General features: G+C 43.2%; 1 protein-coding gene across 2 annotated transcripts; it reads left to right on the plus strand.

Moving 5' to 3' along the window:
• The first annotated feature begins 1,540 nt into the window (after positions 1–1,540).
• kdm5c (lysine demethylase 5C) lies at positions 1,541–19,269 on the plus strand. Of its 2 annotated transcripts, XM_079274208.1 has the most exons (29): positions 1,541–1,848; positions 3,516–3,663; positions 4,633–4,710; positions 4,819–4,941; positions 5,042–5,212; positions 5,430–5,564; positions 7,674–7,730; positions 10,285–10,408; positions 10,709–10,983; positions 11,077–11,235; positions 11,830–11,949; positions 12,047–12,205; positions 12,616–12,797; positions 12,932–13,094; positions 13,186–13,305; positions 13,381–13,575; positions 13,701–13,882; positions 14,042–14,166; positions 14,266–14,413; positions 14,489–14,579; positions 14,672–15,054; positions 15,187–15,325; positions 15,439–15,618; positions 15,888–16,016; positions 16,125–16,865; positions 17,017–17,059; positions 17,169–17,368; positions 17,955–18,125; positions 18,211–19,269. In XM_079274208.1, the coding sequence occupies exons 2-29, from the start codon at positions 3,520–3,522 to the stop codon at positions 18,217–18,219; spliced, it is 4,746 nt and encodes a 1,581-aa protein (XP_079130334.1). In that variant the 5' UTR covers positions 1,541–1,848; positions 3,516–3,519; the 3' UTR covers positions 18,220–19,269. The 2 variants fall into 2 exon arrangements, with proteins under 2 accessions (XP_079130334.1, XP_079130335.1); XM_079274209.1 differs by lacking the exon at positions 7,674–7,730.
• Positions 19,270–20,906: the final 1,637 nt, after the last annotated feature.

The following is a 20,906-nucleotide window of genomic DNA, read 5'->3' on the forward strand; positions in this document are numbered from 1 at the left end:
AAAACTACATATAATCTGATTTGAATGGGTCATGATGGGAATGAGGACAAAGTACAGATGTCAATGTCACAAACTACTGAAAGAGATGGCAAAGTTGAAGATCCTCAACAAAAGGATTTTAAGGAGGTTTGGAGATGGTCAAGAATGTCAGATGAAGATTTTATAAGTATATGTTGGCTAGCCTTTTCTTTTTTTATTGTGTCCTTTTATGACTCGTCTTGCATGACTATACCTGCCCTTATTGAATAGATTGTACTGTATAAATCTGAATGTACATATTATAGGCTTCTATACATATGCTTCTTATAACTATGGGATGAACTACTCCCATTCTGTATTCAGGTGTGTGCATGTGAGTGCCACCAAGTCTGTACATATAAAAGAGGGGCGGGGATAGGAGATGTTGGCCACAAGGAATGTTGACTTCTTTTTCTTTTCTAATTATTTCTGACTGAAGGTGAGAGAATGAGTTGCCATGACATGAATTAAAGCCTAAAAGAAGTTTATATGTTAATGAAGGTATTGATATAATTTAAAACAAATGATTTCATTTTTTTTTCTTTGTGTATGTATTATGTGTACTGAAAGAATAGAGAATTGAGATGTGAATATTTATTGCTTCTGATAAATTAAAGTGTCCTTGCAGTGAATTGGTCTCTGTGTACTTTTTCTACAACTTAACATCTGTTTCAACCATTCATTTGCTCAAAGTAATAAACTATTTATAACATTATTACGTTACATAACCACACAAGATAAAGAGAAGTATAACTACAAGCTATATATAGGATGTAGGCTGCTTTGCATGTCAACTCTTCACAGAAGCCATTTTGCTACGAATGCAAATGTTGCATAATACCAGAAAACAACTCACAATCTCTTATTTAACGAGCTATCTTATTGCATTTGGATGCAACTACAAAACTGATGCACATTGCCGATAAGCCATGCAGTATTAATAAATAATTCAGAACAATGAGTGGTAAAAAGTACTCATGGACTCAAATACACTGTGTGCTGATTTTTATTTAGGGGCTAGATGAATTTCCATTTAATGCAATTCATATAGAGAGAAAAGTGTGATTTTTACTTGATTTTGACAGTTAAATATAAATGCAGCAAACATGCAACCTGTACATTATGCTAACACTATATAACGGCATATATATATATATATACATATAATATCACTCCACTCGACCAGTGCTGCGGGCACACGCCTGCAATTAGACAATACAGTACGAAAAAGCGTCACGTTTTCTTTTTATACAATGGTGTAATTCATATAACATGATGTATTTCAATTTTTTTTGTTAAAATTATTTATTTTATATTTGTATTTGTGGTGAGAGTATTGCATGGTGGCACAGTCAATTTGACTAAGGCAACGACTCTACAGCCGGTCCCGGTGCAGTTACATGTTTTGAATTGGCGTACGTGGGTACTACTTTCAGGGAGTAAACGTGAGGGACGTGATGTGAAGATTTTCAGGTTGTGCTTCGGTCGTGAGAAAAAAAAGCTAAGATGGCGTCTCATCAAGAAAGACAGGATGGCTTGAAGAGAGTGATGATGTTGGTCGGGAAATAATTGATAACGACATAATTGATGAAGTTTAGACCCTCGCTTACTATTAAACGAACTGCTGCCATCCATGTTTTGAACCCGTGTGTTAGACAGAGCGGAGTATATGGAGAACTGAGGCTGGAAAAACGGTCAACTTTGCTAGCAGCGTCAAGGTAGCCAACTGGACCGAGCACAGCTGGCCAACGTTAGCTAACCACCAGTCATCACAACAACAGAGGAAGGAGAACGGCCCTATCACACCCCGGGACATCGAGGTGTCTTCGGGTCAGTTACGGGAATGCAACGACACGTTGTAGTGTAAAGGGGGTCAACAAATAACTGCATGTGGACATAGATAATGTTACATGTATATAAATAACGTTAACTATCTGGTTGAGTGTGGGGGCTAGGTTAGCTTGTCTGCGTTTACATTGAGTTTTGCCACAGCCGTTTAGTCAACGTCAGCTAACTATGCTAGTTAGCGTAACCTAAAGCCGTGGGAGGCGATGGGACCGGGCTGAGAAAAAGTGGAGGCCTTGATGCTAACGTTAGCTGGAAGTGGCGTTTATCGCCTCTGATAGCTGAACAATATACATAAATAGACTCCATGAATGACACCTAGCTAACGCACTATAAGTAATTGAATTGGATACTTTTTCGTTTTTCTCAATTATTTTGTTAAGGCTGTCGCTGGAAGGTAAGGCTAGTCTTAACGTCAGTTCTCCCAAGTTTAGTAGCTAGCTAACAGTTGCCAGTTAAGAAATGTGTATTATTGAGTAATGTTAATCAGATGGATATTGAGATTTAAATGTCACCATTTGACTTTATGCAGTTGAGTGACTGTTTATTTATTGTCATGTCTCTCTTTGGAGCGTGTTAATTCATGTGGCCCAACCTACTTGCGGGCAGTGATGCCTTCATGGCCTCCTATACCTTTTTGGGTTCATGGCCTCCACGCCATTGTTTGTCTGAAGGCCTTTGCAGAATCAGATAACAGATGACACACATAGATGTCACTGAAATCCCAGAATCAAGTTGATGATAATGATTTTTATGCAAGTAATGCCCCAGGAAAGCATTTAATAGGAAGACTGATGTGCAAATACATTATACAAAGCAATGTTTATTTTTCAAGTGAAAACTGAACCACTTGAGGGAGAAAAAAATCAGTTCTGTATTTATATAATTTGATTGTTGCTCAGTTCTGCGATTGATAAAAAGCAGGACTTAAAACGTTTGCCCCTTTCCACCCAGGGCCCTGAGCATGGCGTTTGTTTTGTTGTATCTGGTGTTGGGGGAGGGGTTTTCACAAGGACCACAGGGATAAAAAAAAAATCCTCATCCTGAGATTAACCATGTCTCTTGTTATTTGCTAGCATGTAAAGTTTTGTGGGAAATGATGCACTACGAAACATGCAGAGGAAGTAGTGGCCATATGTTTAAAGCTGACAACAGTACAATGCCATGCTAGACCAGGAAGTCGTATGAGCAAGAGTAAACAAATACAATTGTGTAGTAGCTGTATGATAGGCTTTTTATTTTCTCATACACTGACCCGTTGTACTCATCATTGAATTAAGATAACATGTTAACTTTAAATTGCCTTTGTAAAATGTGTTTCCGTTGACATTCATTTGGGAACATTTATTGAAAAACATGCTTTTTGTAAATGTATCTTCTAAAGACAAAATGTTCGCCCATGAACATGCCTATCAGAAATATCAGTTTCATTCAAATCTGTGTTTTTGCAGCACTCTGAACTTCCCTCGGGAATCTGGAGCTCATTAAGTCATGAAGAAAATGTAGATCAATTCAGAAAACAACAAATGCAACATATGCATGGCTTCAGGTTTTTAGGCTATTATCTACAAATGAAAAACAAGAGTTGCATACATAAACTGCTTATTATAGTCCATTGACTTATTTTGTATTGTCTGTCTTCCTATTGTCAGGGCAATGGAAGGAGAAGAGTTTGTACCTCCTCCGGAGTGTCCAGTGTTTGAACCGTCATGGGAGGAGTTTCAGGACCCCCTGGGCTACATTGCCAAGATTCGTCCAATTGCAGAGAAGTCTGGAATCTGCAAAATTCGACCTCCACCAGTAAATATTTGCTAATGCTTGGATCATGTTGAAGAAATGACATGCTCACTTGGTTCGATGTGTAACATTTGTAGCATGCACTTGGTTGAAAGTGTTTATGAGTACTAAGTAAACGGTACGTGGACTCGCTGTTTTTGTCGATACACGATGACAACGTCATGTGCATCATCAACAACAAAGAGCAGCGTGTTTAATATGAGATCAAATGACTGATTCCTACGGATGTTTGTGTCGTTTGAAAGGCATTATCAAAGATGGTGATTCAGCAGGGTTTAATTAGTAGAATATTCATACACGAAGTAGCTATAAAAACAATAAAGCGGGTTTAGGAAGTAATTTTCTTTCTACATACTCTGCCAGAACAAGATTTATATTTATGATCAGTCTCATTCATGTTCCACAAATTACATTTATTGCTTCTCTCACAACACTATGATTAGCTGTCATTTGTAACGAATGTAATTAGGAAATAATTACATTGTTATCAGAGTTTCGTTACAGATTAAAACATTTTAACAAGATGTTTTTGCAGCAGATGATAGAGAGGTTTACTGGAGGAAAATTGCAAATGGTGTGTAAATTAACACCACAGCACTGCTTATCTTTAGTGCTTGGTGGACGTAATCATACATATGATAGTTCTACTCACTGACGGTGCAGTTTATCTTTAGGAATAATCGTTTCTTCTGAATTTGTTGCGGAGGAGGAAGGCTTTTCATTGCTGATAGTGTGAACTTCAGTTGTTCTTTAGTAGGCCACCGTGGTTATCCATCCTGGTTAAAGCTGGGCCAAGTTCTTGAGCCTTTAAGCCAAAGTAAAACCAAGGTTAAGCCCAAACTAAGGACCCTAATTTATTTATCTCCCACGTCCATATTCATTTGGTATTTTTAGTGAGCTCCTTAAATGTTAGACGTCTCCATCAAAGCATGAATTACACAAGGTTAATTGCATGTCTTTGCACCCAAATAGGACTGGCAACCGCCGTTTTCAGTGGAGCTGGATACATTCCGGTTCACACCCCGCATCCAGAGGCTTAATGAGTTGGAGGTAAGCTTCTCTCCTTTCCCTTGCATTGTACATTGTTGATAGATAATTGAAGCTGACAATGGAATTGGCCATAGTACTCATGGTGGTCCCTCATGCATCTCATTTTAGGCGGAGACCAGAGTGAAACTTAATTATTTGGACCGCATCGCCAGGTTTTGGGAGGTCCAGGCATCCTCCTTGAAAATCCCACATATTGAAAGGCGCATCCTTGATCTCTTCAGCCTGTCAAGGGTAGATATTACATGAATTGTTTGTACTGTAAAAGTACGTTTGAAGCTAGATGTTTTTTGTTGCTTCGATATGATTTTCTGAACTTGCTTTTCTGTTCCAGAACGTGACCGATGAAGGAGGTTTTGAGATGGTCTGTAAGGAACGGCGCTGGGCTCGTGTGGCCCAGAGGCTTGGCTACCCTCCAGGCAAGAATATCGGTTCTCTGCTGCGCTCGCACTACGAGAGGATCGTCTACCCCTTTGAAGTGTTCCACTCTGGTGCCAGCATGCCGGTAACACTCTACACATTCCTGTCTGTCCTTTTTGTGTTACCAGGCGTGATGAGTTAATAGATACCCCTGAAAACTAGTCCGTCTGTGAAGAGGAGCTAAGTAACTACTTGGTGTGTTGGTCAGAATCAAAAGACTTAGTACGGTACATCATGTGTGTGTGTATATATATATATATATACGTGTTTTCATATAAACTCTCTTTTTACTTCGTTTCTAGCATTGCAAACCAAAGCACTATGATGGTGAGGAGGTGGATAAAGAGTACAAGCCACACTCCATCCCCCTGCGACAGTCTGTGCAACCATCCAAAACAAGCAGTTACGGACGCAGAGCAAACCGCTGCCAGCCTGATGTGAGTGAAAGTTTCGATTTCATTCAATGAATTTGCATACCTATGTGACCATTAACCCGATACTGAACTGTACTTTGGTCACTTAAATATGCTTTTTGGATCACGTTTCCGCTTGCACACCGCTGCCTCAAAATCATTCCGAAATAAATAACATTGTTGTTTATTCAGCTGCTTTTCAATTCCACGGGTCTGGGTCATTGTGCAACTAATCTGTCAAAGAGGAATTTGTTTAAGTAATGGCACAAAGTGTGAATTTAAACCTGTGAATGTATTTAAAGATGTAATATCGAGTCACATTGTGGGTTGCTGTTTTTGAACACAGCATTCAAAAGTCACTCCAACTCGACGAGCAAGCGAGGGAGAACGAGGGAGAGAGAGAGAGCGCAGCGTTGATCAAACGAGAGAGTGAATGAAGAGGGAGCGTGAAAGCCGTGAATCAGAAGAATATACCACAATGTTCTTGTTTCATGTCGGTCCTAAAGCACAAAAAAACATTTCCACACCTCTTCACAATCCTTGTGGGAAGGTGGCAGATTTTGAATGAATGCAGCCCAAGACACACTTCATCTAGCTGAGGCCTGTCTGTGCTCTATGTGCCTACATACAGTATTACCAAACACCAGAGAGGCTGACATACACACAGAAGCACATCAAAACGTATAGCGAGGTAACAACCCGTTCTCAGACGCTAAAGAGCGCCACATATCTTGAGCCTCGCTACGCCGAGGGGGCGGGACAAAGCGGCAGTGTTTGGCCTGGGAATGAGAGCGGGCTGCACAGCCTGCTTATTGGTTGGGGTTCACACCCCCACGTGGGGTCTAAATGCTCTTTGCTAGTGATCAGAAGAGTCCCGAACACGGCAAAATAAGAAGACAAGAGAAAATACAGACAGAGGGCAGAGTCTCTGCAGATACAGACTCCGCCACACACTTCTACTGGGTCATAAGTGATGATTAAGAGGGACTATTTTTCTATTGGTCTTTACATTGTTAAATAGTAAATTGTTGCATATTATTCCTTTTAACAACCAGGTAATCAGACTGTCCTGACCTACGATGACGTTATCAAGGATGGTTTCCCACAGAACTTAAGCTTTATTAGCATCTAATAGTTTAACGACAGTCATTACAGGCAAACCACCTACTCCAGTGTTTGTTGGATGACAATCTTCTTGAGTGTCCCATGCTGTCCTGTTATTAACTTTTGCAGTGCTTATCCATGAGCCTGTGCGCATCGGTTTCAGTGGCAGTGTCTGGAAGTGTCTTCACTGGAAGATGTGACTCAGAGCGCACGCCTGCTCGCTTCCTCTCCATCCCGCCACGCTGCTTTGCTTAACTCTGCTCTTCTGGCTCTCTGTTCCATTGCTTTGTGTCCTGCTTTGTTCACCCACTTCCTTCCATCTCACTGGCAGACACACAATTGTTTATTTCATCAGCCTCATATTGCACAGTTCAACTTCTGGACTAGCCATCATTCTGTTTTCTCATGCTTGTTACATGCAAGCCCCCCCGCCCCCCCCACACACACACACACACGCACACACGTTGTTAGCCCGTACGGCCTACACATTCTGTATATGAATGCACAATCACTTTATAGAGAACAACTTCTTAGTAATGGACTTTTATGTAAATTCCGTTACATGTAGTGTTGCTTCATCTTCACCTTCGCAGCATCATTTGTGTTTGGTGCCATGTGATTTATTTATTTAGAATAAATCATTTTGATGAGGTGTACGGTCAGGGCTGAGATAACAGAAGTATGGTTGGCCCAAATAGGCTGCTTTTTATAGTCGTTCAGCTTGTATTAATAAAATGCTGAACTGTATCCACGTTTATCAGTTAACATGCTGGTCCATTGGGCTGCAATCTGAACCAAACAGACCTTAGGTTATGCAATCATATCCAAAGAATTACTCAACATCCAAAAATATACTTAATGTTGAATTTGAAAGAAATATTTCAGCATCTAGATCCACATCATTTCTCATAATGTGTCCCAGTGACAACTAGTGGCTCTTGTGTTTTCCAGGATCTCTCCCTTCCTCTCTCATCTCCTTTGTTTCCTCCTGTCTTAGTTTATCGTTGCTGTTGTTGTCTCCCCTTGCAGGGTCCAGAGGATCTGGCCCCCCATCCTCTCACCACTGGCTCGCAACTCATCTCTGCGGTACTGCCTCTCGAGCACATGAGCTCAACGTCCGCCCCACTCTCTTCCTGCCTCTTTTCCTAAACCACCTCACCCGCTCTGAAGTTGCTTTTTAACTAATCACTGAAACGTTTTCATTAACATTCGACCACACTTCTCAACCCATGATAGGGTCACATGACTATTGCATCCTTTTTAAAAAGCCATAGAAAACTGTGGTATTACAATGATGGGGAATGCAAGTTATTAAATCACCATTATCTCCCAGATCTAGACCAGACGAACACAGAGAGAAAGATATCCCTGGCCGCTTTCTACAGTTTTTAATTAGTGTTGGACAAAGGTGTTTTGGATCTCTCTGCCAAAGTTGTTGAAAACTAATGTGTTAAATGTCCTAAATTGCACACACATTCAGTTCAACCTCAATAGCCAAACACACTTTTTTTTTTTTTTGAGTTGTGGGGCGGATTCTCTCTCTCTCTCGCTCACCCATGCTCTGTCTCTGGTTGCACTTGGCTTGAAATGCTTTGTGGCTGTCTGTGCCTCCTGCTGCTTTGCCTTACAGTCTACTCACTGTAGCAGCTACCAGTGTGGCTGCAGGCATTCTCACACAACCTAGTAGCTTTCATTTGATTGGGTTTGACTTGCAGAGGACTATAATCGGAGGATAGACAGTAAGATATTGGAGTCTTAAATCACTGAAGCATCAAAGTCTTTCTAGTTTTACTTGTTCGATTGTCCACCATCGAGCCCTGCTGATCTGATTTGTTGTCTACTGCCTCCGATCCCTATCCTACTTATATAGTCTACACAGAAATTATACAAGAATGTATGGCAGCCAAAGTTACATTTGCAAGACGGAAGAGGGTGCAACTGCACACGGTGGTGAAGTCCAAAACCCACGGGCTTCTTTCTTGGGGAACGAAGTCTTGAATGATCTCTTTTGTGGCATTGTTTCCAGTTTTTGTGCCTCGAATGGCACGAACACAATTGTCATGACGTGCATACATTCTTGTTGTTGTGGGAATACAGGTTGCATTCTGAGTGCACACAGACTGATTTCTATGTGCAAGTAGAAGCCAAACCTCTCAGATTAGATCTGAACTGCATGTTTGAAATAAGAAGCTCTGAGTTGGAACCTTTTTTTTGTGCTTTTTAGATCTGCTCATTATTGAAAGTGACGTTAAGACCTTCTGTGTTTCTGTCTACATTTCTGAATACACGTGTCGTGTTTACTGTTTGCAATCATATGGCAGAGTAGAACGAGAGTCCAAAAGTGTAGCGCAAAAATAATTTAATAGAAGGGAGGTTGTTGTAAATTGTTTGAGTTGCATGTTTACTTTTATTGTAAAAAGCATGAAACAGGAAGTGCTTTTACTGTGAAGGAGCGAGAAGAAGCATGGTGCGTGTGTTATTGATGCTAACAATGATGATGATAGTAGAAAAACCCTATATGTCGGGTGCAAGAGTGCGCTCTGTTTACTGTAACGGTTGTAATACTGCAGTTTGAGACGTAAACGTGTTCCGTTCAAACTAGATGTGTCTTGGTCGTCAATAGAAGCTCCACTTCACAACAGAGGTAGTCTAAAATGACAAATAATTCACCACTGTTAAGTGTAATTATTATTGTGTTTTAGCGATGTTTGCAAACATAAACCCTGAAATATTTTAAAGGAGCTTGAAACTTCTCACAGTTTTTTTTCACCGGATGTCTCCACACATCCAAAGGCTGCAAGAAAACAAGGTTTAATATAAAAAGGTCCTCTTGGGATGAGAACAGGTCAGAATACGCCTTCAACTATAGAAAGTGAGAAGAGGAAATGTGGTGATCTCTAAGAATGCAGCGTTGTCGAAGCTGAAGTCAAGAACACTTAAGTTGTCTGAGAGAAATCCAAGTCAGCAGTTTTTGAGATCAACTTCAGGCAAATCCAAGACCATGTTAAAAAATAAATAAATTTAAAAAACACATTCGATACCTTTTATACTCTTGTGTCTGAGTCAGGCGTGATGATGAAATGTGATTGGAACAGGAAACTGATCCATAAGCTAACCATTTAAGGATTACATCTTTCCACACAATTGTGCATAAGTGTCTGAAGTGAGGACACTGCAGAGAAACGCATACATGGAAAATAAACATGACGTGCCTTTTGGGTAATACGAATAATTAATGTCGAGACTACAGCTACTCATAATCAGATAATGTAACTCGTCCAACTTAAGGAAAAGAACAACTCATTAATCAGTGGATATTACATTTTTCAAAATACTTAAATTTACTTAAAATATTATACTACGCTTAGAAGATTTGATAATCAGAAAAACTCTAACTTTATGATTGCAACTTCTGGTGATTGTGTGTCATGGTGGTGGGTCTTAACGTTTAAGCTTTCGCTGTGATCGCTGCTAACTTTTCCTTAACTTCTAACCGAGCATAATCCCTCCTTGTGATGGCATTGCTGTGCTCTCGTGTTTGTTCTGCGTTCGGCCTCGATCCTCTCTTGGTTCTGTGTGCTTCTGGGAGCGGTGGTCGTGTGTCTACGCCTTCATGACGGAAATGTACTTTGATCCACAGCCTGAACCGACAGAGGAAGATATCGAGAAGAACCCCGAACTGAAGAAGCTTCAGATCTACGGCGCAGGGCCGAAGATGATGGGACTCGGACTCCAGGCAAGGTGCAAAGGCATCAGGAAGAAAGGTAAGTCCCGGGACCACAACCTAAATTTCAACACTCTTTTTAGACTCATTTAGTAAAAGCTACAAGGTCTATAGATGTAGTAACTGTAGAGTTGAGATACCTGGACATTTAGAGGAAACACTGCATCACAACAATTATTTTTGAATCAACTAAAGCAACAACTTAAGACAGAGACAAGTCCTCAATTATTGGCTCAGTTGAATAACTTGTGGGCTTTGGAGAGCTTGTTTTTGGTTTGGATACAATCAAGCTGCCAACATGGAGCCCTGTACTCAAAATACTCCTTTATTATTTTTTTAGATGAACTGCCTCAAACTGTTACCATCAAGGACAGCGTGTCTCCGCCTCCTGGTGATACCTCGGTCAAAGCGGAGCCACCGGAGCCTCAAGAGAAGCCGAGTGACGGCGGTACGTCGAGCCCCCGACCGCCGCCTCCGACCATCACAGTGAAGACGGAAGTGAAGAAGGAAGAACCACAGGTAGAGGGTGGTAAAGTGGAGGGGGACAATGTTACAGATGGACCGTGTACCAAAATGACCATGAGGCTCAGACGCAACCTCAGCAACCCGCAGTGTGTAAGTAGACCAAATGATGTGAACTGCAACACGACTGATTAACAGAGGCACACTACGGCGAGGTAGTAATTCTAGTTTGTCACTTTTTCAAAGGTGGATTCTTTCGTGTGTCGGATGTGTGGTCGGGGAGACGATGACGAGAAACTGTTGCTGTGTGACGGCTGCGATGATAACTACCACACCTACTGTCTGCTGCCCCCGCTCACAGATCCGCCCAAAGGCAACTGGCGTTGCCCGAAGTGTTTGGCAGAGGTAAGTAAAGATGTTCTGTGTGACTAACGCACCATCAGTGCTCATCAAAATGCTTATTGGTTTTAATTATAGTTCAGTCATTGTTTTTATTCATAGTTATGGTCCAGTGTTAGTCGACGACAACTCAGAACGTTTTAGTTCCGTATTAGTCGCAGAAAAATCGTTGCATTTAAGTCAACTTTGAGTTAAATTCGGTTCTCTTAATTTTGTCAGCTTTTTTAAAATTGTTTTAATTTAATCTTGTGCCAAATGCACTTTTTCATCATATTATATTGAATATTTCAGTAAATCTAGTCGAGCCAAAACAATATTTTTTCATTTTAGTCACTTATTCCACATTAAATTGTATTTTATCTGATGAAAAACAATGATTAAGAGTGGATTCTATCATCTATAGCATGTTCACTATCGTCACTGTTGGTGTTATTGACGTCTTAGTCATAGAAGAAAAGCTTGTTGACAAACGCATGTCATGTTTTTAATTAACGCAATAATCACTGTACGCCATGCATGCCATGTTTTGTTGGGTTTCTTCTATAACTCACAAGGCAAATCTTTGTTTATGATTCTCTCACTTTCAAATTTTTTTTTTAGGAGTGCAAGAAACCTTCAGAAGCATTTGGCTTCGAACAGGCCACACGAGAGTACACGCTGCAGAGTTTTGGGGAAATGGCCGATGCTTTCAAAGCGGATTACTTCAACATGCCTGTTCATGTGAGCGCAGCCACACAAGACATCACCTCTTCACTGTGAAGCACATCTCTGATGACGCGACTAATCTCTAGCCTCTGTGTTGTTGTTGTCGGTGCAGATGGTTCCCACTGAGCTGGTGGAGAGAGAGTTCTGGAGGTTAGTCAGTAGCATCGAGGAAGACGTGGTTGTTGAGTACGGAGCGGACATCCACTCCAAAGAGTTCGGCAGCGGCTTCCCGATGAACAATGGCAAGAAGGAGCTCACAAAGGAAGAGGAGGTAAATGCTCATTGTTGTTGTTTCTGTGAAGCATTAGCTTGAAGGCTCATCAAAGTTAAAGTGAGGGCTACAGATGAGAGAACGGTGAGTTTTCTCACTGTCTGGTTCATATTGGGAATCAGTTTGGGACGGTAGGTCAAACAAGACAAGAATCACAAACACTCTTTGATAACAAATTACTTTAAAGCCTAAATCTTCTTCCAACCTAACCTGCTAGCTGCTAGGTTTTGTTCAACAAACCCTGCGTTTCTGTCTCCTCTCTCTTTCAGAGCCAGACACATTGTTTTATTTCCTCTGACGCAAACGATTTCCACACAAAAGTGTTGATTGAAGGGTTACTGTATGTCAAAATCTAAATCCTGGTGGGTTAAGTTTGTTCTCAGTGCACACCGTTTCCTCTGTCTGCTCAGGAATACGCCCGCAGCGGCTGGAACTTGAACGTGATGCCCGTGCTGGAGCAGTCGCTCCTGTGCCACATTAACGGAGACATCTCTGGGATGAAGGTGCCCTGGCTCTATGTCGGCATGGTGTTCTCAGCTTTCTGCTGGCACATCGAGGATCACTGGAGCTACTCCATCAACTACCTGCACTGGTACAGAATCCTTTGTGTGTATTGTTTGGGGTTTTATCAGTTACAGCTTTTAACGTAGATGATATATGTTGCCTGGAACGGTAATTTGAGTGAACTACTATAACGGTCCTTCTCTTTTCTTTACTCATCTCTAGGGGTGAACCCAAGACGTGGTACGGGGTTCCCTCTGTGGCAGCTGAGCGACTTGAGGGGGTGATGAAGAAGCTGACGCCAGAGCTGTTTGAGTGTCAACCTGACCTCCTGCACCAGCTGGTCACCATCATGAACCCAAATATCCTCATGTCTCATGGCGTACCGGTCAGTCTCGCATAAACACACGTGCACTCGGCAGAAACATGGTCGGGTCTGACGTTTTCTTTGACTGACCTCAGTGTTTTGTGATTGGCAGGTTGTTCGTACCAACCAGTGTGCTGGCGAGTTTGTCATCACCTTCCCCAGAGCCTACCACAGTGGCTTCAATCAGGGATACAACTTTGCTGAAGCCGTTAACTTCTGCACTGCGGACTGGGTACGTCCGTTGTTGTCATTTCACGTCGTTCGCAGTGCTGCGTAATCAACATCCCTCTTCTCGCTCCCCTCTCAGCTGCCCGCTGGCCGGTCCTGTATTGAGCACTACCGGCGTCTCACGAGGTATTGTGTGTTCTCCCACGAAGAGCTCACCTGTAAGATGGCTACCAGCCCAGAGAAGCTAGACCTCAACCTGGCTGCAGCGACACACCGGGAAATGTTCATTATTGTTCAGGAGGAGAGGAAGTTGCGAAAGGGTCTCATGGAAAGGGTGAGACACAGAAATGGATCCTAGAGTGTATTTATTCATCATTTATTCACTTAACATGTGTAAGTGAATAAATGATACTACGGGACATCTGTTTGTCTGATAACGTCTGTGTGTTGAACGCGCAGGGCATCACTGAAGCAGAGCGGGAGGCATTTGAGCTGCTGCCCGACGACGAGAGACAGTGTGACAACTGTAAGACGACGTGCTTCCTCTCGGCTCTGGCCTGCTCAAACTGTCCCGAGAGACTGGTGTGTCTCTATCACACTCAGGATCTGTGCAACTGCCCCACTGAAAAACTCTACCTCAGGTATTTATCTCCCGCGTAGCTGTGAGTGTGAGCGCATATGTTTTTCAGTGAGCCGCGAGCCACTGAGTGACAACAGTCTTTTTAAAGACAATGCTGTTGTCTTTCTAATTTGATCTCCACTGGCTGAGTTAATGTTGTCTCTTCTCCCTTCACTTTCAGATACAGATATACCCTCGATGAGCTGTTAGCCATGTTGCATCGATTAAAGGTTCGCTCTGAGTCCTTTGACTCCTGGGCCAACCGAGTGAAAGAGGCACTTGAGCAGGAAGAAGGAAACAAGATAGGTGGGAAATCAACATAAATGTATCCCTTAAAGCTTTGTTTCAACATAATATTATGATCTTAAAACAAAGAGGTAAGATTAAACGGTTGTTGATTTGCAGGAATTGACGACCTGGAGATGCTGAAGACGGAAGCAGCGGAAAAGAAGTTTCCCGACAACGAACTTCTGCGGAAACTCAACACTGTTCTTAAAGACATAGAACGCTGCCAGCGGACCAGTACTGAGCTCCTCAGTAACTCAAAGACCGGGTAAGATAGAACGTCTCCTCAACATTCACACTAACGGTTACAGTTGCAAAGCCCTTACTGATTGCTGTCCTTTAGTGCAAGTAAGATGACTTCGGCAGAGCTGAAGTCCTTGGTAGAGAAGATGCAGAACCTGCCCTGTGTGATCGCCCAGCTGGAGGAAGTGCAGGTGAGACGTCACTGAGTAAACTAGCTTGTATTTTTGTTGTACCTTTTACTTCGTGCACTTGCGCTTTAACTCTGTGCCGTCTGATTTTCTAGGTGGTTCTGCGGACAGTGGAGGATTTCCAGAGCCAGGCTCAATTGCTGGCCAACGACAGGGACTGGAGGAGGGACTCCTCGCCACCTGAACAGTTGCAGACTTTGTTGGAGCAGGGGGCCGGGCTGCTTGTTGTGGTGCCGGAGTGCAGTTTGCTCCAGGGCCTAAAGGAGCAGGGCCATTGGCTGGCAGAAGTGAGGCGCACCCTGGGCACAGAAGGAGGGGAAAGGCAGGAGGTGATGTTGGATGTTCTGAGAAACCTGATGGAGGCAGGCTGCAACGTACCCCAGAGTGTGTCGGTGGAGACGGCCATGGCAGAGCTACAGGAGCTGCTCACAATCGCAGAGCGCTGGGAGGAGAAAGCTCAGATCTGCCTCGAGCAAAGGTACGACCAACCAGTCACACCTTACACTTTTGTCTATGCTTCAGCCGCCCCGGGGGTTGTCATCCGTTTGCAACTGGTTTATCCTGTTGCAATGATGTCAACATTTCTTTTGTCATGGTTTTGTTCTTCCAGGCAAAAGCATCCTCTCTCCACTCTGGAGGCAATAGTAAATGAGGCCCAGTTAATTCCAGTCAAGCTGCCCAACATTCTCGCTCTCCAGGACTGTCTCACTCGAGCACGCGCCTGGGTAACGGACCTCGAGGAGATCCAGGTAGCAAAAACAATCTTTGTTATTCTACCACCTCTGTAATGGTGTGATTTGTAATTACGTTGACATTTTCAAAACATGCTGCACCTTCATGTTGTAACGTTCCTCTGGTGCAGAATGGGGAGCATTACCCGTGCCTGGATGACCTGGAGGGCCTGGTGGCTATTGGAAGAGACTTGCCGGTCTTCATGGAGGAGTTAAGACAGCTGGAACTGCAGGTAGCCAACGCTCATTCCTGGAGGGACAAGGCCACCAAGACCTTCCTGAAGAAGAGCAGTCAGCACAGTCTGCTAGAGGTGAGCAATGCCAAGGAAATGAATAATTACTGTATTATAAAATTGTACTTGAAGGGAAAATTTGACACTTTTTTTTATTTATTTGGATGTCCAATCAGAGCTGATGGTAAATACAGCCCCCTGAAGACATCAATTCCTTTTTTCTGAATACACTCCCCACCGTAGCTTTAAATGGACAGTATTTCTGTCAACATAGAGCAAAGAGTTATCTGTATACGGCTAGGCAGCCTTCATAAGAGCATGCGTTAAAGTGCAGTGTGGCCCTGCAGGTGTTGTGTCCGTGTGCAAAAAGGAGAGAGAGGCCAGAAGAGATGGAGCCGCTGGACGAGCCTTTAGATGATTCTGACACCAACACTCTGGGCCTCTCTGCTCAGGACCTGAGGGACCCTGCCGCTATTGTGAGTTTATTAAACATGTTATTGTTTATTTTGAATCTCTCTAACATAGTAAATACTAGTTGTATATAAATACTAGTTTTGTGAACTTGTCGTGTGCCTTGTCTCTAGGTGATGGCATTCAAAGAAGGGGAGCACCAGGAAAAGGAGGCACTGCTACAATTACAGCAATTGAACATGTGCAAATCTGGACTTAACGCCGCAAGTTGCAAGGAGAACGGGAGGTGGGAGGACGCCATGGAGACGGACACATCCAGCCACTCGGAGGACTCTGTAAAGGAGAACAGTAACGGTCACCGCACCTGCACCGCCCCTCCTCAGTCGGTGTGCGTGTGCACCGGTCAGCCTCGCGCGCCTCAGCTCCGCTGTCACCTGTGTAAGGACTGGTTCCACGGGGGCTGTGTTCCCTCTCCCGCCCTGCTCCCCTCCTCCGGACCGCCGGTCAACCCCCTCTGCTGGTGGGACTGGGACTCGCGCTTCTTGTGCCCGCGGTGCCAGCGGTCACGGCGCCCGCGCCTGGAGACCATCCTGGCGCTGCTCGTCGCCCTGCAGAGGCTGCCGGTGCGTCTGCCCGAGGGTGAAGCGCTGCAGTGTCTCACAGAGAGGGCCATCACCTGGCAGGGCCGAGCCAAGGAGGCCCTGGAGACGCCGGAGCTGCAGCAGGCACTCCAGCGGCTGCAAGAACTTAAAGAGACTCTCCATTGTGAAACCGAGAAAAAGGAAAACGTGGAAAAGGACACAAAGGGGAGCTCGGTGATCGTTTTATCGGACTCCGAGGTAGAGGAAGGAGTCATTGATCTCACGGACGAGAATTCGCCTAAAAACAACACCAAGGAAAGCAACGGCACTCAGGTTAGCGCCTCATTCTGACTCTTTATGATATTAAACCAAATATAGACTGCTCACTGTAAACTGTGCAACTGCCTCAAATACACTGACTTGCTTCTTTCTCATCGTACTGGATCCAACCTGCCGGTTTAATACAATGCTTGTTTGCCCACAGGCTGGATGTGAAAATGGCATCAGCAAGAAGTCAACTGTTACAGGTAAGAGAGTGTTTTCATTTGAAAGTAAATGTCAAAAGTTGAGTTGCGCAGCGCCTCGCGTGAGATGGCAGTCCTCACAACGTTTCCCTTCTGCTCTCGTCCCGCTCAGGCGTGGGCTCTCTGCTGCCCCTGCTGCCTCTGCTCAGAGGCCAGGTCGTGGAGCTCCTACCAGCCACCAAAGTCCAGCTGGAGGAGCTGCAGCTGGAAGGAGATCTGCTGGAGGTGTCCTTGGACCAGATGCTCAACATCCACAGAGTTCTGCAAGCTGCTTCTGTTCCACAAAGAGAAACACTGCGCACGCTCATTCAGGTCAGGAGAACAAACTTTGACCTTTTTAAGAGGAAAATATGCTGCATTGTGATACACTTCGTTACTGAGATATGAAATGACCTATATTTGTGGTAGTATATTTTTGCCGTGTCGCCCGGCCCTATTTATATTCAGTGTTATTCACCTAAATGCTTAAGTTTATCCTTTAAAGCCGACATGTTGAATGCATTTCCTTCCTGGCAAAGCAGACTTTTCTTCAAGGTCTAAAACCTGCATTGTTTACAACCACGTTTGCTTGCTGTAGCAGTCTTCTTCTTCTTCTGTGCTTTTGTTGGTACATTACTGCCACTTGTAGATCAGTGGAGTAGTGTGAAACCATTGCCACAAATGTCTCATGTCGCAGATGATGTAAAAGTATGCAAGAATTTGTACTTTTTACTAGCGTTCGTATCATTTGTGTCGTTCCACCGCTCCTTTGTTGCATCAAGAATGAAAATCTGAACGATTGAACCTTTAGCAGGTTTTTTTGGAGGGAACGGTCAAATGGGCTGCTGTGTTTGTTGCCGTGTTACATTTTAGTTGATGTCTGCAGCTTCCTCTCATGTTCTTGTCCTCTCTCTCTCAGATTGAGCTTGAGGAGCAGAGGCGAACTAACCGCGGACGAGCCAAGGACTCCAAACGAAAGAGAAAGGGCCACAGAGACGGGGCCGGGGAGCGGTCGCTGGACGCCTCCGAGTCAAAGAAAACCTGTCCCCTCAGCCCCTCCCCTCGGTTACCTGTCCAGACCAATCCAGAGGTAACTGCCCCCTTTTTAGCTGTTGTAGTTTTAAAGCTTAAGCTTTATTTGAGATAAAACATGTTTTGCTTTTCTCCATTGACAGATTTTGTGATATAGCCAACGCTGGATCTCTGTTTAGACGGATTAGTCGGAGGAATGCCAGAAGACAAGTTCTAGAAAGATGCAGGACATCCCCATCCCTGTCCCCTACGTTCCTCCTCCCACATTCACACATGCAGGCACTAACAGAGCAATGACTCTTCTTCTACACTCCACCGTCTCATCCTAAACTCAGCCATATCTCACCCGTCTTGATTTTTTATTTTTACTCAGACTCGCTGTCTTACCCAACCCTTTACTCTCGACTTTCCCTGGACTCATTTTTCCTGTGAACATATTAAGACCGTGTTGGACCGATGTGGGACGTACCGCAATTGGAGTGTCTTTGGTCTAGAGTTGTCTCTGAGGTCAGTCAGTATGCTACGTTTTCCCAACTGTATTAAATGTTAGTTCAACCGAAGCTCGTCTCGGCACCGGCAGTTGCCGTTTTCCTTCACTTGAGCCCACTCATTGAAGTTGGATAAGCTATGGGGGCGTATTTAGGCCGTTCTGTTTGGGCATGGATCCTGAAGCTGAGGTACAGCGGAAGGTTTTGACTGCTGATCTCGGACAACAGCACCGTGGTTACACTTGTATTTTTTTAGTTGTATTGACTCTTGTGTTTGCTGTTTTGAGGGGACATGCATTTTGAATAAAAGTACGTTTTGGGAAGTGTTAAAAACAGGCATTAATGTTTTTGGTGCTACTTTCCCAAAATGGATATCTGTACCTCTTGGCTTTGTTTTTCTCCTCCCTTTACTCCCCTTGATACCTTTTTTAAAGTTTATTTTTTTTAAGCGACCCCTCCCTTTTGGCTCAATACTTTATTCCTTTAAGTCTCACCTCCTTTTCTCCCTCCCTTGTTCTCTCTCTTTGCAAATTAAGGTAACTTCACTGTAACTCACTTGTCACAACTTATTTTGTTTCCTGGGTTCAAATATTATTATTATTGATATTGCAGACACACAGTTGTCGTGGGTTCGTGTATAAACTTTTCATTTTCATGTTGCCTTTGTTTCTTTTCACTCTTGTTAGAAAAATAAAGGTTTAGAATTGTTTAGGACATGTTGACTCATTATTTCTAGTCTTGAAATGCTTCAGTCCTGAGACCAGTAACTGTTTCATTCCAGCAATTAGACACCACCAAAGTGAGTTTCATGATCACAGCATTTATTTAGAAAAGCTTTCACTGGAAAATGGCTGACACAAAACGGACGTCACAATATTGAACAAGTAAACCATGTTTTCATTAACTATGCTAGCGTTTAAAGCAAGTTAGAAAGACACACACACAACTACAGTATGTTAAAGGCTTTCAGTCTTCAAACATTTCTGCCTCAATATCAAACATGCATGTAAGCCAAATACAAATCAGCTTTGTTCACAGGGTTTTTTGAACACATTCTTGGCAGTTATTGTCGTCCTAGGTACTTTAACTGGATCATAATCCAGAGGCTGGTTCTGAGAGCACATCATCGGCAAAAATCTCAGAATCTTGAGAACGGAAAATCCAGAGTTGAAGTAGCTGTAGACCCAATTAACAGGGAGAGAAGAATAATCTTCATTTGCAGTGAAATAGCCTTGTTCACAGTCGACTGAAATGAATCATATTTGCATACCGACCCAAACTCATTGGTCCGGAAAAATCATTTTGCACTTTTGAAATGGCAAAAAGTATTTTGATATTTCATTCATTTAAATAGCAAATGTGCCTTTTTGATGAACACATCAAATGTTTTCTGTGCTTCATACAGCACAGCGTGCCCTACTTTAAAATAAAACGGTAGGCTTGTCAGTTGCTCTGTGCTTCAGTGATTACCTTCTCAGCTAAAGCAGTTCAGCTTCTTTTTTTATCGCTTTGAAAATTGTGCTATACAGTCAAGTCTGCCTGACGGGAAGGCACCGCTCAGTTCCTCTTTATCAAAAAGCATCTGTGGTCTTGACAATTAGGTTGCATTTCCTGTATCACAACGAAGGAGCATTTATACATGAACACTACAAGAATGCAAAAAAAAATGTTTTCACTACAACAACTGGCACACAATAAAAATGTCCGTCAAAGAAAACTTCATGGACACTAAATATACAGTTTTATGGCACAGAAGTGACTTTTTCTCATCCTGTTTTCACAGCTGCTTGGTTCTAAGCCACACTTTTAGTTTTCCTCTGATGTAGAGGCCTGCAAAGATGACTTTTGTGCAAAGCTCCTCTAATGTACAGCAGGTGGTGCTATCTGTCCTTTATGGAAGAAGACGGATCTCGTGTGGTGACGCATTTCTAAATGTACTCCCTCTGAATATGTTACTGTTTCAAATGGTCTAAGTCTGTCCACCTACACGAGCTTCTTTCCTGTCTTGTGCATTGACTGCGTGACGTCCGGGTTTTAAATGTGACAGGTTTCTGTGAAAGGTAGAAGAACGGCATATTCTTAAAGCATCATGAAAATGTCCAAAAATTGTTTTCCTGACAAGATAAGGTCCATTCAACCAGACGAAATGAAAAGAGGGATTCGGTGTATATCAAATATGCTGTAGTATAATTGTAAAATGTGTCACTTTTGTAATTCTGCATTTGCATATGGAATGCATTTCTGAAACGTAGCTCTGATTTGACACGATTGTAAATACTTCTCCAATCGAAACATGTTGAGTCCCTGCACACACACGTGTGTGTGCCGAGGTGTAGGCCTACTGAAGCAGC

This window comes from Melanostigma gelatinosum, assembly GCF_949748355.1.
Source record: "Melanostigma gelatinosum genome assembly, chromosome: 8".
Classification (NCBI taxonomy): Eukaryota; Metazoa; Chordata; class Actinopteri; order Perciformes; family Zoarcidae; genus Melanostigma; species Melanostigma gelatinosum.